The sequence below is a fragment of the Cryptomeria japonica genome, chromosome 7, assembly GCF_030272615.1.
Source record: "Cryptomeria japonica chromosome 7, Sugi_1.0, whole genome shotgun sequence".
Taxonomy (NCBI): Eukaryota; Viridiplantae; Streptophyta; class Pinopsida; order Cupressales; family Cupressaceae; genus Cryptomeria; species Cryptomeria japonica.
This window is the reverse complement of record NC_081411.1, coordinates 688,655,932-688,674,599: the sequence shown is the minus strand read 5'-3', so window position 1 is coordinate 688,674,599 and position 18,668 is coordinate 688,655,932. Positions and strand designations below refer to the sequence as shown.

At 38.1% G+C, this 18,668-nt stretch overlaps 1 protein-coding gene across 1 annotated transcript in view; it reads left to right on the top strand.

The window, feature by feature from the left end:
- Positions 1-660: 660 nt before the first annotated feature.
- Positions 661-18,668, top strand: part of LOC131856955 (uncharacterized) — an 88,735-nt gene continuing 70,727 nt past the window's right edge. Inside the window, exon 1 of the mRNA XM_059208922.1 lies at positions 661-1,375. Coding sequence (XP_059064905.1) covers positions 661-1,375 — 715 coding nt within the window. The remainder of the gene's footprint in view (positions 1,376-18,668) is intronic.

Here is an 18,668-nt window from a genome sequence, read left to right as displayed (position 1 = left end):
TCAGAGAGTGAGAAGAAAAAGTTGGCAAGGTACATGAATGGCCTCAAATATGTCATTCAAGATGAACTAAGTCTCTTTAATCCTGAGATAGTTCATAAATGCTATCAAATGGCATTAAGAATTGAAGAAAAGTTCAAAATAAAGGGAGACCAACAAGGTAGAGGAAGAGGAGGAAACTTTAGAGGAAGATGAAAATTTGGTGGAAGAGGAACATCTCCTAAACTACAAGGAGAGTCAAGTAATCAGAAATAAGAAGGGGAACCAAGTCACAAGGGTAGTTTTAGAGGAAGAAGACCAAATGGCCAAGGTAGATTTGGAGGTAGAGGAACCAATGTGTTTACCAAAAGATATTTCACATCTAATCAAGTTGACCATCAATCTTTCGAATGTCTGGAAAAACAAGTTTCTAATAGTCAAGGTGGAGAAAGCAGAGTTGATTTGGCACAAGAGGAGGACACCCAAAGTGTGAACTCACCTTCAAGACATGCAGATTTGGAGAAAGGGGAGTGTCTAATGTTCAAAAGGACTCTCTTGAAGGTACCAACCATCAAGGAGCCACCACAGAGGAAGTCATTGTTTAGAACTACTTGCAAGGTAAGTGAAAAGGTATGTAGAGTCATTGTGGACTTAGGGTCAACTGATAATCTTGCTTCAATAGAGATGGTTAGCAAACTTAGATTGAAGAAATTTCCTCACCCGTGCCCCTACAAAGTCTCTTGGTTGAGCAAAGAGCAGCAAGATTTGGTAAGTGATCAAGTTTGGGTTGACTTTCAAATAGTTGAATATAGAGACAAGATTTTGTGTGATGTTGTAGAGATGGATGCTTGCCATTTACTCCTTGGGAGGCCATGGCAATATAATTTAGACTCAAGGCATGATGGGAAGAAAAATGTCTACAAGTTGACCAAAGATGATGTGCAATACACTATGACCCCACTACCGGATGATGGTAAGAAAAATCATGTTGTGACTAGTGTCATGTTAGTAGGTAAGGAGAATTTTATGCAGACAATCAAAGAGAAGGATACCCCATGCTTTTCCATAGTGGTGAAGCCAAGAGAAGAAGTGAGGAAGAAAGAAGAAGACAAGGTGCAAGAGATGTTTGCAGGTCCTAAAGAGGTGAAAGAGTTGTTGGAAAAATACAAGGGTATAGTTGCAGGAAGAAAACCTGAGACCCTACCACCTTTTAGAGATGTAAGTCGCTGCATTGACCTCATACCAGGCTCTTCATTGCCCAACAAAGTAGAATATAAATTGACCCCTGATCAAAATGAAGAACTTGCAAGGCAAGTACATGAGTTGTTAGAGAAAGGATTCATAAGGACGAGTATTAGCCCTTGTGTTGTCCCTGCAGTATTGGCCCTAGAGAAGGAAGGTACATGGAGATTATGTATGGATTCAAGAGCCATCAACAAGATCACAATCAGGTATAGGTTCCCTATGCCTCAGATAGAAGATTTGATGGACTGTCTAGCAGGAGCCAAGTACTATTCTAAGGTGGATTTGAAGAGCGGCTACCATCAAATTAGGATAAGAGAGGAAGATGAGTGGAAGACAACCTTCAAAACAAATGAAGGACTTTATGAATGGATGGTTATGCCATTTGGCCTCTCAAATGCTCCTAGTACATTCATGAGACTCATGAATGAAGTCTTGAAACCCTTTAGCAATCATTTTGTTGTTGTGTACTTAGATGATATCTTGATTTTTAGCAAGAATAGGGATGCACATCTAATACATTTGGATTTGGTGTTGAAAAGGCTGAATGAAGAGCAGTTGAAGATGAATTTGGAAAAATGTGTCTTCTTACAGGAGGAGTTAGTATTTCTTGGTTTTTTAATCTCCAAGAGAAACCTCAAGATGGACCCATCCAGGGTGGAAGCAATCCTCAATTGGCCTACACCTAGAAATGCAAGTGAGGTAAAGAGTTTTCATGGTCTTGTAAGCTTCTATAGGAAGGTTATTAAGAATTTTAGTGGTGTATGTGCACCTATGATTGACACTATAAAGGGAGGTAGAAAATGTCAGTTTGTATGGACTAGTGAAGCAAATGAGTCCTTTGAGTATTTGAAAATAAGGGTAGCAGAGAAACCCATATTGGTTCTACCTGATTTCCATAAGGTTTTCACCATAGAATTTGATGCAAGTAATAAGGTAGTAGGAGGATTTTTGAGTCAAGAAGGTAGACCGGTAGCTGTCTTTAGTGAAAAATTGAATGAAGCAAAATAAAAGTACTCAGCCTATGACTTAGAGATGTATGCAATGGCTCAATCTTTTAGGAAATGGAGGCATTGTTTGTTGCCCAAGGAATTTGTAGTCTATACCAACAACCATGCTCTGATATTTTTGAATAGACAGGACAAGTTGAATCATCGACATATGAAGTAGATGGAATACCTTCAAGCATTCACTTTCACCATCAAGCACAAGAAAGGAGTAGCAAATAAGGTAGTTGATGCCCTTAGCAGGAGAAACTTGACAGTGAAAGAGATTCAGTTGGAGAGCATAGGCATCAATTCCACAAAGTATATGTACCAAGGAGATGAGGATTTCAAAGAAGCATACCAAGTATGTAAGGAAATGGGTGACAAGTACCATAAGGAGTTCTTAGACTTTATTTTGTAGGAAGGTTTACTTTTTAAGGGAAGCCAACTTTGTATCCCTAAAGGCTCCATGATAGAAACATTTGTGAAAGAGAAGCATTGTGGGGGGTTGGCAGGTCATTTTGGGATTGACAAGACCCTTGAGTTGGTTAGAAGATTCTACTTCTCACCTAGGATGCAGATCGAGATCAAAAAGTATGTGGAAGGTTTATGATTTGTCAGAAGGCCAAGGATACTAGTTCAAATGTAGGTTTCTATACTCCTTTGCCCATACCAAACAAGCCATGGTATTCGGTCAGCGTGGACTTTGTATTAGGACTCCCAAAGACTAAACAGGGTTATGACAACATCGATGTAGTTGTTGATAGGTTTTCAAAAATGGCTCACTTTCTACCTTATGAAACCACACATGATGCATCTCACATAGCAAGTATATTATTCAAGGAGATTGTAAGGTTACATGGTTTACCACTGTTAATCATCTCAAACAAAGATTCTGAGTTTATTGGGCATTTTTTGGCGAACACTTTGGAGAAGGCTGGGTACCAATTTGTCATTTACATCAGCCTATTATCCCTAATCTGATGGACATACTGAGGTCATCAATAGGTCACTTGGAAGCCTATTAAGGTGTTTAACTGAGGATCAAGGAGTCACATGGGATTCAATACTTCCTCAAGAAAAATTTTCTTATAATGACTTAGTGAATAGGAGCACTCGTCACAGTCCCTTTGAAATAGTGTATGGGTCACACCCTAGAGGTGTATTGGAGTTGAGAGATGTGAAGGATTTGGACAGAAGAAGTGCATAGGAAGAGGAATTTGCAGAAGTGATGAGAGACATACACCAACAAGTAAGGATAGGTTGGAACAAACCTCAGACAAGTACATGCATTTAGTAGATAGGAAAAGGAGAGATTTACAGTTTCAGGTTGGAGATATGGTGATGATTCATCTTAAGAAGGAGAGACTCCCTAAGGAGAAATACACCAAGTTGATGATGAAGAAGATAGGTCCTTTCAAAATCATTCAAAAGTGTGGCAGAAATACCTACAAGATTGATCTCCCATTGGATATTGGTCTCTCTAACACTTTCAATGTTTCAGATATATATGCATATAAATGTCCTATTACTGATGTGTGTGATGCAGGTTAAGATGATTCCAACTGGGAAGAGATGTTACAAGACCTACCTAAGAAGCCTAAGCTTGAAGTTGAGAATGTACTTTACAAGAGGGTGAGTAAGAAAACAAGGAGGCATACCTACTATGAGTACCTGGTCCAATGGAAAGACAAGTGCAACTTGGATGATAGAGCAGGCTTTCAAGAAGATTGGATGCAAGGTTCTCGATTTGCCAACTCAAGAGACTTGAGTTTTCCTAGCCTTGGGAGTATGGTACAGGGCATCCTCTTGGTTTTTAGTTTTCATTTGATGATTGAGTGTTGGATAGGTGGTCTTAGACCCTAGGATGATGTGTTGGATCAGTTTGGATCCTTTGGATGTAATAAAGAACCCATTTGTAAGGCAAATTGGCTCTAAGGTCATTTATAAACCTAGAGACCAAATTAGGCCACAGGGTTCATGTAGTGTAGGAGGCATGTTGATAATTTTTATTGAGTTGTTTTAGGCCTAGGATAGGTCTAACAATTCCATTGGGGACGTTGGCATGTCAAAAGTGTCAAAAATACAAAATTGTAAAAAGTTGCAAAGTTGTTAAACAACATTTTCCACCTATTGGGAAAAGAGGTTCCAACAACCATAACCAATTGGAAAATAATTGTGTCCATTGGGGAAAGGCCTATTTGTGCCTATGAGATCATCCATGTTGGTTGTTGGATGAAGCATGTAAAGATTTGGTGGTTTGAATAACAAAAAAAATACAGATTTTACCCAATTTCCATTGTTTTCCGTATTGCACGATCTGAGAGAGGATTTACTTGCATGGAATTTTGAATTGGTTGGATTTTGATGTGAGTGAAGACTCTAATGCAAGTGGCCTGACTTGAATTGATATGGTTTGGAGTGAGTCGTGAGCAGTTTACCAAAAACTGTCATTCAAAACCCTGGTTCATAGGGTTTTACCAAAGATGTGGCCCTAACTTGCAAATTCCTTTGTGGAATTCAATGGCCTCTTGGAAAATATAATTTAGGGGTGTTTACACTGAGACTTCAAAAGGGTGGAATCAGGGAGTGAGGGTTGGTGTGGTTTCCACCAAAACCTAGGCTAAACAAGATAATGTGTTTAGTCTAGCCTACAAGGAGGAATGAACAAACAAACACCTAGGGAGTGTTTGGTGACTAGTCTAGTGGTAGATTTGATGTAATAGATTCCTAGGGAATATGTCCAAGTGGTGAGTTTTGTTCTGCAACCCCATCTTCAAGTAGTTGCTTTGGAAAACAGGCCTAATTAGGCTTATTAGGTCTGCAAACTCAGTAGATGCTTAGGGGTGTTGGAGTAGAGTCAAACCTCAATCTCTTGGGATTGGATGTAAAGCCCAAAAGGGTATTCAAATATTTAATTTGGTCCTAGAGTGTTTTGGAATAATTTTGAATGATTTGGGAAATACCAATCTGACAGGGCTACTAGGATTAGGCCTAAATAGGGGTGTCTTATCCCGGGTGCAAAAAGGAAACTTCCAAACTTGGTTGGAAGGCTAGGGTGAGTGATCCTAGTTGTTGAATAGTCCAAACCCTCCTTAGGAAGTGAAGTAGGTGATTGGTTGCATTGGTGTGTGTAGAACCCTAGTTTTGGGGTTGTGAGAGGCCTTACTTGCAAGGCATAGAGGGGTGGTTTTGGGTCTTCTTACCTTCTAGTTGCTTACTTTTCATCATCATCCTTGAGAAATCATTGGTATATATCATGAAGTACCAATCGCCTTGAATACTCTTAGTCCTAGTCCTCATTGGTCCACAAAGGTTGGTATGAACCAAATCTAGCAAATGTTTTGCTGAGAAAGATTTGCTCTTGAAGGTTGAGGATGCCATTTTCCCTCACTGACATTCCTTGCACAAAGCATTCACCACTTTGTCCAACTATGGAAAACCTCTTACTGGTTTGGACTTACTGACTCTTACAATGTTATCAAAATTTACATGACAGAATCTTTGATGCCAAAGCCAACTATCTTCTACTTTTGCAATTAAACAACTACTGACTTTAGAGTTTAAATGAAACTGTAGTACCCCTCCTCGAATAGACTCTTTTTGTATTTATGTTTGACTTCAGTTGACTGTTCAATGGAACATTATTGTATATTGATTCAGACTTTATGCGATGTTATTTCATGCTTTATTTGGATTTGTGGTGTATGCTTTTATGCAGTATCTCAGTGCTTATGATTAATGTTTTTTTACGGATCATTATCATGGACTGACACTTTTACCCTATATGTGCAATGTGTTATTTATATGTTGTGTGTTTGCAAGTGTATGGGATGTGAGGGGATGATTTTCCTTCACTCACTCCGGTGAGACAGGGAACGTCATGATTCTCCTTCATCGGTGTGTGTGTCATTACTGTTTATATATATATTTGTCTATATTCACATGTGGTTCTTTGGTGTAGGACATTGCAAGTACAAGTACTGGGTAGGTATGAGGTATCAACTCCACCTGGTTTCACAGGTTTAAGCGTGCCTTATATGTTCGATGGGACTGGAGGAGATAGTTGTTGGACCCTAGCTTGACCCGCAGTTACACTCGTGTGAGTGTTGTCAGTTGGTCGTCTTTTTTGTTTGACCAGTATGCAAGTTAGAGTGCTTTATGCTTTCGTCTTGTGAGTCGTCGTTTGATCATTCCTCGTTTTGCTTGTTTCCATTTATTTTAATGGTTATTTAATTATGTGAATGATGCTATATTTGTGTTGGCATAATTAATTAATTATTATGCTCTTAAGATTATTGATTTAATTAAATTAATGATTGTTAGAATTAAATGGTTAAATGGCTTATTTTCTTGTGTAAAGTTGTATTAATATATTGTGAAAAGAAATAAGTATTTGCCTTGCCATTTAAATGTTAAATGCTTATGTTGAAAGAAAGTATAATGGAAAATGAAATAAAATAAAAAAATAAAAGCTTTTCCTTTTTACCTTTCCATTTTGACTTTTGCATTTTATTTTGTTGGAAAAGAATTATTTATGGAAAAAGGGTAAATCTGATTTCTTTTACTTTTTAAATAGTTTAATCTGATTGGTTGGAAAAACTTTTAACCTAGAAAGTTTAGGTTGAAATATATTTTTCCCATATATTCTTGAAAGTTCACGGGAAGAAGAGAGGCAGAATTTTGGAGGAGAAATATGGAAAACCATTTTGGAAGAGGAGCTGGAGTTGGATTTGGTTTGCAAGATTGGGATTCTTCCATCAATTTGCTTCCTAGTTTGCTTGAAGGTTGGATAATCTCTTCTTGTTATGAATTTTAATTTGGAATGTTTTAGTTTCTTTCTGTGTGTTGGAAAAATGTAAATATCATTGTAAATTCTTGTTGAATGATTGGAATGGGAGAAAGAGTGTTTGTTATTGATGATTTTGTTGAATTCATAGCAAATGAGTGCATGTTGAAAGGAAATGATTCATCTTTCCATTTGTTGTTTGTTATTTGTTCTTGAAAATCAAGTTCTTGAATTATCTCTTATATTTGGAATAGAAAGAATTAGATTTAGTTTGTTGTGTGTTTTCTAGTATCTCTTTGCCCAAGATTTGGGGCTTATGTTGGCAAAATTGGTTATTTGCCTCTTGCAAGATGCAAGGAATTCTTCCTGTGCAATGGAAGTGCAAATATTTATTATAATCCTTCTCCTATCTTTCAAATTCTTCTTATGTTGCCCAATATCCTTATAATTGGGGCTCTTGTACATTATTATTGACCATTTACCTTATTGGAAAATATCCTTTCTCATTCTAGGTTTTGGCATTGTGTGTGTGCACTCTCGTCAAAACGGTGAACAAGGGAGTTTTTATTTTATGATTTAATTGTTTTAAATAGAAATTTATTTTTTTATTAGATTAACCCTTGCCCACATGGTGGGCTAAGCCCCACCACGTGGGACGGTAGTGTCTTTCTACCCATGGGTAGCAGCACTACTGGTCAGTAGGGCTGCTATGCAATAGCAGCGCTACCAGATGGTAGGACTGCTACTGATTGATAGTGGCTGCTATCGGCGGTAGCAAAACTACTAGCGGGTGGTCTCTGCTGCTACCGGACAAACAATTAGTGGATTGGTAACTCATCACAAAATGTCGGTTGGTAACTCATCACAGAGTATTACTGGTTCATACAAAATACCGGTTGCCGGTTTGACAAAAATGAAGACTGGTAAGAATATGTTGTGCCGCTTTTCTCCCTCATATCGCTTGGGATCAATGAACCGCTTGGGGTCGACATGACGCTTCAGACTGGGAAACACATTCTGCAAAATCACCACTAGTCTAAAGACTAGAATACAACATACCGGTTGGAACAAATATCGGTTGAGCACAAGCTTATACATATAAAGGGGATCTCAATACAAGTGTGTGTCCATCAATGACAATCACAACATAAATAAACAAAAATGCCAACAATCTCCCCCTTTGGCATTGATGGCAACACTTAGGAAAATAAAATTTTGACATCTAAGTGTTTTACAACAAAAAGTTGCCATTAACAAAATTGCTCCCCCTAATCATATACACTATCCCTTAATCAACACAGTTTAGCAATTTTGCATACAGAGCATAATCATTGAGACATCAAAGCATATAGCATATATCAAAGCATATATCAAAATGTCAAAACCAGATACTTCTCCCCCTATGTCAGAAGATCAAAATTTTAAAACCAAAAACCAGATACTTCTCCCCCTTTGCCAACAATGACAAAGTACCGCTGAATAACCCTGTTTCCATATATATATAAAAGAGTTTATGACAATAATAAATAATACTTGTCAAAAACCGATTTATAGTCTTGCAAAAATTGTTTCATGGATAGAGACCAGGACTCAAGTAGGGAGGTTGCCACTTCCTTCTCTATCTACATCTAGGATACCTATTCCTCCATGGCATCTACTGTGCTCAATTCCTGAGTGACTGTCAGGGCATCTAGGTTCAGATAACACTTCTAAAGAATTTGCAGTCATGGAAGTAAAACCAGTTGAAGCTCCTACAAATCCCTAGACTGTGTACTGATCTCTTGCTCCATCTTGGCTGACTGGATCTGAAATCGGTGAACGGTTTGCCCATATGCTACAAAGGAATCATAAGGTGTCTTAAATGTGCCCAAGTAGGACTGTAAGTCTGTTTGAAGCTTTTCCTTCTTGGCTAGCACATCATCATAGAACATATGAGGTTGACAGATTTTGTTGAGTAGCAAGTTTCCCTCATCCAAGGCATTCCTTATGTCCTTTTGATCTTTCAGTAGTTCAGTCCTAAGCTCATTCATCTTTTTCACTAGAGAAACATTAAGAGCCTTTTGGTGCTCTTTCTTGACATTGGCCTCTGCTGCTTCTTCTAGACTCTGCACCTGATCATCCACTACAGTAAATAGAAGTTTGAGCTATGCTAGTGATGATTTAGTATCAGGAAGATTAGTACCGGGGATTAAACTAGTAAGGGTGTCTACAGCCACCTGAATTATGTCCTGTTCCTTTTCTTGTGAATGACTTCAAGGCGCTCTTGGGCAACCTTGATGCTCTACATAAGCTCAGACTCACTTGCAGATTGGAGATCAATAGGACTCAAGATAGCAGCTGGTTTGGCTTGGCTCCCAGTTGCCTTAGGAGTCTCCATCTGTGTGCTCTTCATTGCTTCAGCTGTCTTGTCTACTTCTTCCTTCTTTTTCCTCTCCTTCTCTTCTTTCTCTTTCTCTTCTCTCTTTTTCTTCTCTTCCTCTTCCATCTTCTTCTTGTCTTCCTCTTCTTTCTTCTTCTTCTTTGCTTCTTCCTTCTTCTTTGCTTCCTCTTCCTTCTTCTTTTGTGCTTCCTCTTCCTTCTTCTTTTGTTCTTCCTCTTCCTTCTTCTTCTTCTCTTCCTCTTCCTTCTTCTTCTTCTCTTCTTCTTCCTTCTTTCTCTTTTTCTCCTTATCCTCTTCTTCTTTCTTCTTCCTATCATCTTCTTGCTTCTTCTTTTCTTCATCTTTTCATTTCTCCTCTTCCTCTTTTCTCTTCTCTTCCTCTTTGTTCTTTTTCTCATCTTCATCCCTCTTCTTCTTCTCTTCCCGTTCCTTTGCCACTTCCTGTGTGTCCTTAGCCTATTCACCACCCTATTCTGCTTGTTGCCCCTATTCAGTTCCCTTAGAAGGTATGTCCTGAGTGACATCTTCTATATCTAGGGCATTGACATCGATGGTGTCGATTGGTTCTTCCACCAGGTTTCCTTCCTCATCAAAAACCTCATCCGGTTTAGAAATAACTAGTTCTTTTTCTGCTTGGAGGTTAGCCATTCATGCTTTGTGAGCTAGAATAGCATGATTCATGTGCTGATGAGTGTCTTTTTCCACATCATCAATTCTTCCCTCCAACAACCAGTGTCTTCTTCTCCTTGTGAAGAAGAGACCTTTATTTTGATCCAATACATCAAACAATTCTAAATTTGAGAGTTCGGGAAAGTATTGTGAAAAGAATTTCTCCCTAATCTCTTGTTCCTTTTCAATGGCAATGTGCCATTTATTATCTAATGCTTTAAATAAGGAAGCCAGTGTTTGAGATTTAATCTCTGATGGTGACCGATCATTCTTGCACAAATAAACAATGATTTCCTGTAGTATTTCTTCCTTCTCCTCATCACTAAAATCATCATAGTAATCTACTAAATCAAGATGTAATTTTTTCCTAATATTCTTAGCCGTCCTTTGAAAATGTGTCAAAGGTTTGTATGAGGAGATGTCAATATTTATTGGTATGGATGCTGCCGGTTCATTCTTCTTCATCTTCTTTGTTTGTCAGGCCTTCTTTGGCTTTTCATTAGACTCGGTTTCTTCAAAGTCTAGTTCATTTGTCTTAGTCTTCCTCTTTCTTTCAAAGACTTTTGTCAGTGTTACCTCCAGTTTCTTCTTTACCGATGACCACTTGGTCACTCTTGGAGTCGCAGTGGTAGCCAGTGCCGATGCTGCAAGAACTGCCTTGGCTTTCTTTGTTACCGGTGCAATCCTCTCCAAGTAGGTTTTGGTCCTCTTAGCCTTTGGATCAAGAGGCGAGGCAATAAGGGTTTAGGCATACCCTTCCAGCATGTCATACATAACTTCATAACCCATTGGCTCTACTTCCTCCATTCTAGGCTCAACAGCCTCCATTAAACATTGTTTCCACCTGAATGGTGAAACAGATGTCATCTTCGTATTTATTCACTATGTCACCTGAGATTCTTACCCTCTGACTCATTTTTCTTCTAAACTCATCAAAATATTTGTTTAGTACTTCAAGGTAGCTGGTTCCAATGGCTTGAATGCTTTCCTTTATCTGTTTAGTTACCGGTTGGTCAGGAGACCACTGGACATCTCCTACTCTAGGAAAGTAGCCTTGGAAATAGAAGAACAACCGTACCAGTAGTTGTCCAAACTTAAATCTCAGTGCATTGTCCTATTTGATTGCCTTTAGATTCAACAGGAGTTGCCTCTGCATACTGGTGCATAAGTCAAAAGATGCATCCTCTTTTATCATCTGATAAGTGGCATTTACCACTGCAGCAGATACATAATTAATCTTGATGGCTGAAAATGTCCTATAGCCTATCACCATGCAGGTGTATTTCACCAGATCATCCTTGATAGGATTAACTATCATACCCCGTGAATCACTGGTTGAACCAGTGAGCTTGGCTATTTCAGTTTTGCTCACCTTTCTCAGAGCTGGCACTTCCCCTGTGTTGCAAAAATCAGTGACTGCATGAATTACCTAAGGTGTAATATCATGCGTCCTCTCCAGGTACATCTTGTCACTGTGGAATCTTCTCAAAATAATTCTGATGTGATCCTCCATGAAATGTTCTAGAAAATATACTGCATTATGGAATTTCTTCTTCTCTAAGATACTAAACTTCGGTTTGATCTTTTTGTCCTTGCCACAAAATATACCTAACTGAGTGTGAATATCTAAAGACCCTAGGTCTTCTATTTTGCAATCTATAAAATCAAAAATTCCCTCTTCAACTATGACTCCAGCCAAAACATGCGATAAAGCATTATATTTGGACTTCCTCTGAATAAAACTTTCTGATTCTATGGATGTACTCGAACTGGTATGAGATGTGGAAGCCATTGTAGAGTATTTCAAGAACATGAAAAATACCTTTTCAAATGCGAATTTAGGGCTTCCTGATTCTGCTTCACTCCACTCTTTGTCGGTTGCCAAATCACCACTTTGTGTTCTCCACTACCACTTGCAAACTATATTTGAATCCCTTTCAAGGTTTATCAATTTCTTGAAATCTTAGCTAAAATTGCCTTTTCTTCGCTCAAAAACAGATAGTGAGAAATGATTTGAAAAGTGCATTTATACATGTCTCTCACCTACCATCATTAATGCTCCTCTATTAGGGCGTAAACTCTAATTTGCCTTTTTACCATTTCCAGTCTTCTGCCAAGCGACAAGTGTCACATACTGGTTAAGGTCTTTTACCAGTGTAAACCAGGGGTTTGAAAGCATTTCGCCATTTGCTCCCCCTAAGCCTTTGAGGCTTAGTTTGTCAGTTCCAATATTTCCACACTAGGTGCAGAAACCATTTCCTCTTCCGACATTGTTAGTTTCTTCCTCCATGTTTTGTTCATGTCTGTTTGAACTATTTCAACATCAATTTCTCCTTCCTGAGTGACTGGTATATCATCAAATATACTTTTTCTGCTTCTACAGAGGTTCAAGACTAGCTCCTTGGGTCCTTAGAGGATATCTTCCAGTGTTATCCATCACAGACCTGCATTCAAATGCTCTATGCCCAAACTTGTTGTATGCATAACAATGACCATTGAACTTATTGGATCTAGGTACATTGTTGATAAAATATGAAAAATTATTGTAGGCTTTGCTCCTACATACATTGGTAGTGTGTCCTTCTTTAAGATAGTTAAAGCAAACAAGTTTGAATTTTTGCTTACCTTTTCCTTTGAGTGTCGATTGCTTCTTTGATGCTTCAACATTTGTTCCTGAGGATTCTCCTTCCTCATGTCCAGAGAAACCAAGACCATTGGTATTCTTTTCTAGTCTAGATGACTCAAGCTTTTGCTCTAGCTTGACAGTACTTTTGCCAAACTTAGCAAGTATTTCCTTTGACATAGAGAGTTCTTTGGAAATAGCAGTGTTTGTCTCCATTAGACTTGCATTTTCCAAGATGGCTATGTTTAGTTCTCCTTGCATGTCTTCCTTTTCCATTCTTCTCTCATGAAGGCAAGCAGTCAGTGCACTAATCTCTTGTTTCAACTTGGAGATCTCATGATCTCTATCCTTTATCCAATCTTCAGCTTTTCTCCGGTTCTCAAGCTCTTGACTAAACCAAATAGTCAGTCCTTCCAACTCCTTTCTTAGGTTGGAGTTTGATTCATTCAACTTGTTTACTTCAGCTATCATGGCTTCCATATTAGCTTCATCTTTAGAACTACTTTTAGATAGCTCCATCAACTTTTTTGCATGTTCTCTCCTTTTTTCTTGAGATGCCTTGTATTTGACCATAAGATCATCATAGGCTTTCTCAGACTTAGTGAGCCATTGAGTAAGTTCCCTCATGGTGTATTCCCCCATATCTCTTTCTAAGTGGTTAAACTTATAGAAAGGTAGGCTCTGATACCAATTGATGAATACTAAGAGGGGGGGGGGTGAATTAGTATGCCAAAAATCAATGCACTAAAACACTTACACAGTCTAAAGATAAATCGGTAAAGCAGTCTAACAGTCAGACTGGTTATCACACATACAAACCAAAATGCAAATAATGCATTCACCCACAAAAGCAATACAACCATAACACAAGATATTTGATGTGAAAACCCAACTGGGAAAAACCACGGTGAGATGGAACTCACAAGTCACTATCTGCAGAATAGAAACTAGACCGGTTAAGGTCAGACCAGTTAAGGTCTTACAATGTTCTTCACCAGAATAGATCCTATTAGGAATCTCAATCTCTGTTAGGAGATAAGTCCGATTAAAGACTACCTTGTTAGAGGATTTTAGATTCATAGGTGTGAACCACCTTGTTAGAGGATTTTATAAAGGCTTTGAGGCCTACCTGGTTAAGGGCTACAAACTTGTCAAAGATGTGAGTAATCAACAAGTGTTTGATCTATCTAATAGCACAAACTGCTTGATTAGATCCAGCATTGCTCACAACTAATGCATTCTAGCATTACTTCATTCTTCTCTATCTCTCTCACAGTTACAACTTGATCTTCTCAGATAAGATCATTCTCAACTTCCACCTTAAAACCCTAGCTTGACATTAACCCTTTCAACAACAACTTAAAACCCTAGACATGATGTCCTTTTAAAGGAATTTTATTTCATGTCGGTCCAATAGGATTACATTACAATTTCCTAGGTTCAATGAATCTAGACATACTCAGTAACATGACACAAAAAGCACCGTCAATGTGTCGGCACCGTCAAACAATCAGTGGATTGGTAACTCATCACAAAATGCTAGTTGGTAACTCATCACAGAGTATTATTGGTTCATACAAAATAACAGTTGCCGGTTTGACAAAAATGAAGACTGGTAAGATTGTGTTGTGCTGCTTTGCTCCCTCGTACCGCTTGGGATCAATGAACTGCTTGGGGTCGACATGTTGCTTCAGATCGAGAAACACATTCTGCAAAATCATTACTAGTCTAAAGACTAGAATACAACATACCGGTTAGAACAAATACCGGTTGAGCACAAGCTTATACATATAAAGGGGATCACAATACAAGTGTGTGTCCATCAATGACAATCACAACATAAATAAACAAAAATGCCAACAAGTCAACCATGAGAGGCTGCCACTGGAACAAATCAGGCAAGAGGGCACCAAAATAACCATCCACCAGGCACAAAGGGGCAACAAAATTGATAATGTCAACATATATAGTTATGAATATATATAAGTATATATAATATATATTTGTGTATATCTATAAATATATAAGTCTATATATATATATATATGTCTCTATGTGTGTGTGTGTGTGCGTGTGCGTGTGTGTGTGCATGTGTGTGTGTATATATGTATGTATATGTATATATATATACATATATACATACACATACACACACACACACACACACACACACACACACACACACACACACACACACACATATATATATATATATATATAAATAAGCTAGTGTATACAGGAGCACACAATATGAAAATGTGTCACAAGAGCTTGCCTGTTATGGATACACCACCTTACCTGTTGGATCCCCTGCAGGTGATTATCCAGGAAACAACTTGCTTATAATATTTTTCTTATTTTTAATGCAAGGAATTATTTCCATAGAGAGGATTACATTGAGTACTATATAGTTAAGCATTAACCAAAATTATTAGGATAATTAGGGTTACGCTTGCAGAATGCACCATTACTGCCTGTTATAGTGTGCAATAACATACACTTGCCTCAAACTGCATTTGTCCAAAATGCAATAAACACTATATAACCTTAACATATATTAAACAAACTTTATATTCAGAGTTTACCCAGACCTTGCTCTGAGATTTTCAAAACTTCTCCACTTGTCTCAGTTTGACAACACATGCATCTTATGTATAATAGTCTATTGGGAGGATCTTCTTATAGCTATAATATGCCTATTTTTCACTATAAAAAGAGTTTATAAACTATGCAAAGTTAACCATAAGCCCTAGCTATACAGTATATGACCAAAAAACTACAAAAGAAAGAGGGCTCGCCTGAGGTATATCATCATTCTTCTAAAGATTTTGGGGTTTAAGGTTCCCCTTCAAGATCGATGCCTTGTAGCTTGAGGTAGCCTTCAAACCATGTCACCTTCCTAGGCGCGCGAAGGTGGAATAGGTTAAGGAGAAATGCAATGCTTCTTTGTATCTCTTCCACCCTTGCGTTGAAGGCCTTATGGTCCTCAATAACCAATATTGGCTTTCTAGGAATCGAGTTGTTGTTTATAATTAGAGTGTCATAGTGTGAAGGTTTGGGAATGGTCAATTCATTGCTGATATTGACCATAACCCTATCTAATTCAACCAGAATTGAAGCCTTGAAGATTGCCCTGCACAGGCCAACTGTAATGTCTCTATCCTTTTCAATATACATCATGACCACTAAGAACATGGCCGCAATGTCATTGTTGGCTCTGGTTCAGTCTTCATTAATTAATAATTCCTAGCCAAGGGTGTGTTCCACTACATCCATCACCAACTCATGAGGGAATTTGATGATCCTTTTCAACCTATCCCTTGAAATTTCCCCAACAAAGGCCATTTGTCTTTTCAGGCTTTTCAGTCTTACTGGGGTATCCATGGTTTCTATCTAAGAAGCTGTTATCAGAAGGAATTAGATAGTTTAGCGAGAGTCTACCGTGAATGAAGATGACTTTGTCTAGCTTTTTTAAGATAGAGGTGAACTTTCTAGATACCACTATAATTAATGGGCATGCCTATGATGTTGAATCACAATTATTATTAAGACAGATCTTTCCCATCTACCAAAAAAGTGATCATATAAGTACATCTTCCCATATCATGGTAGAGTGTTAATAAGATCGGTTTCTTACTCCTTATGGTGTGAGGTTGGTATAGCAATTAATTGGCACCTCATTTTCCTCGAAACTATACTTCTGTGGGGAATTAAGTATTATCCATTAATGAGTATCATAACATATGTTGAGTTTAAATGCTATCTTGGTGTTATATATAGAAGGGGCCTCGTAGTTGCTTAACTGCGATCCGATTGCTAATTATGCAGTGTATACTTCTTTTGGTGAGAATTGTGATTTTATTTTAATTAAATGAATTACTTTGTGGTTTCTATAACAATTTTAGGTTCTATTAGTAATCCCTTGCCACTATTGACTGTTAAGAGGATCAACTAAGAGGTGAGTGGCCAAGCTTTATGTAAACACTAGGTTTTCCATATGCTCCTTGGTTTGCAAGATGGTCTGCCCTGGAGTTACCTTTCCTATATATGTGGTTGAAGGTTACTCCTTCGAAGGGTTGGACCATAATAAGAATGTTATTAAGGATTGCATTGAGTTTCCAATTGGGCATATCCCCTTTCTTGAGGGTGTTGATAATGATGGCAGAGTCTCCTTCTATGTTAATTTTGTTAACTTTCAAGATTTTACATAATTTAATTCCTTCCTCAAGAGCTCTAAGTTCAGCTTCATTATTTGTGTGAATACCCAAATGATGGGCTAGAGTAGCTATTTCTTCTCCCTTTGAGTTATGTATGTTGCATCCGATACCCACCACTCCTGGATTTCCTCTAGAGGCTCCATCGCAATTGAGTTTAACCCAACCCTTAGTTGGGGGCATCCACTTACAGTCTTTGCATTTTTGAATAGCTCTAATAGGACCATCCCCAATGAACGGGGGAATCTTTAATCCAGTCCATTTTAATCTCATTTTATCATCCCACTGTGACATTTCCATGTTTTTATGGTCTTTCATAGAGTGGCTATTGATTAGTTCTATTATGGCCGCCTCTACCTTGTTTGTGAGTTGCTGCCATTCCAACTTGTCATCTTTGAAAATTCTCCTATTTCTTTCTTTCCAAATCTCCCATACAAGCATTGAGGGAGCTACCACCCAAAGCCCATCATAAATGCTCCAAGGTTCTTGATGGGCCATGCCTGACATATAGCCATGACTAAGTCTGGGATGGGGGAGTACCAATTCAATTATTTTTTAAGCCACCTCCAATAATTATGAGAGTATTCACAAGTAAGTAAGAGATGATTGGTTGATTCTTCTTCCTTCTCACATAGCGGGCATCTGCTTGGACCTTCATACCCCATTTTTCTGAATATGTCACTAGTTAGGACTTTGTTATGTAATGCTAGCCAAGCATAAAGCCTTTCTTTGGGCAGACATCTCTTATCCCAGCATAGTTTTAATGGAATTTCCTTAGCAGTATCAGGCCCCTGTTGTATAAGAATGTTATATCCTTCTTTTGTGCTATACCTACCATTCTTAGTCCCTGCCCAGATTACTCCATCCTCATCCTTACCGAAAGAAAATTTTTTGGACAACAGTATCTTTTCCAAATCTCTTAATTAATTGGCTGGTAGACCCAAATTTCCAAATGATTTCCACCTCCAGGCTTTAATACCCTCCACTATGTTTTCCTCAATATAGTCAGCAACCTTATCTCCCCATAGTCTTTCCAGGATAACCCTAGAAGTTTCAAATTTGTCATCTTTTCCTAATGCAAGGTAACCTCCCCATGAGTCTAACTAGAATAGTGCTTTCTTACCATTCCCTAGATTCCATGTTAGCTTTTTTGATACTATTTCCTTGCAGTTCATCATGAAATTCCATATTCTGGATCCCTTGGGGGGTGAGAGTACTCTAAAGATGTTGGTTAGATCATTATTATGGAGATATTTGTTGTATAGGATCCCGACCCATTTTAAATGGGTATTGTTATGCATTCTCCATACCAATTTTGTCCCAAGGGCTTTTCTCTGTAGAATCATATCTTTTATCCCCAAACCCCCTTTCTCTATAGGTTTGCATATTTTTTCCCAGGCCATCAAAGGCATTCTAAATTTCTCACTAGCTCCCTACCAGAAGAAGGTCCTAATGTATTTATTTATTTCATTGTTTTTTACTAAGGGAAGGTCTCTACAAAAGAGTTGGTAAATGGGCATAGCAGATAGTACTGATTTTATCATAGTGGCCTTGCCAGCTGAGGATAGCCATTTCCCATTCCATGAGCTAGTTCTATTTTTTATTTTTGATATAATTTGATCCCACAAATTTGAGGATCTGCAAGCTTTGTCCAAGGGGATGCCTAGGTATTTGCATGGCATTATGCCTTTATTGAATTTAAAGGTTTTGCATATCTTTCCTACTAGTTTCTCTTCAGTATTCAGGAAGAAAATATTTGATTTTGTGGTGTTAATTTCTTGTCCTGACA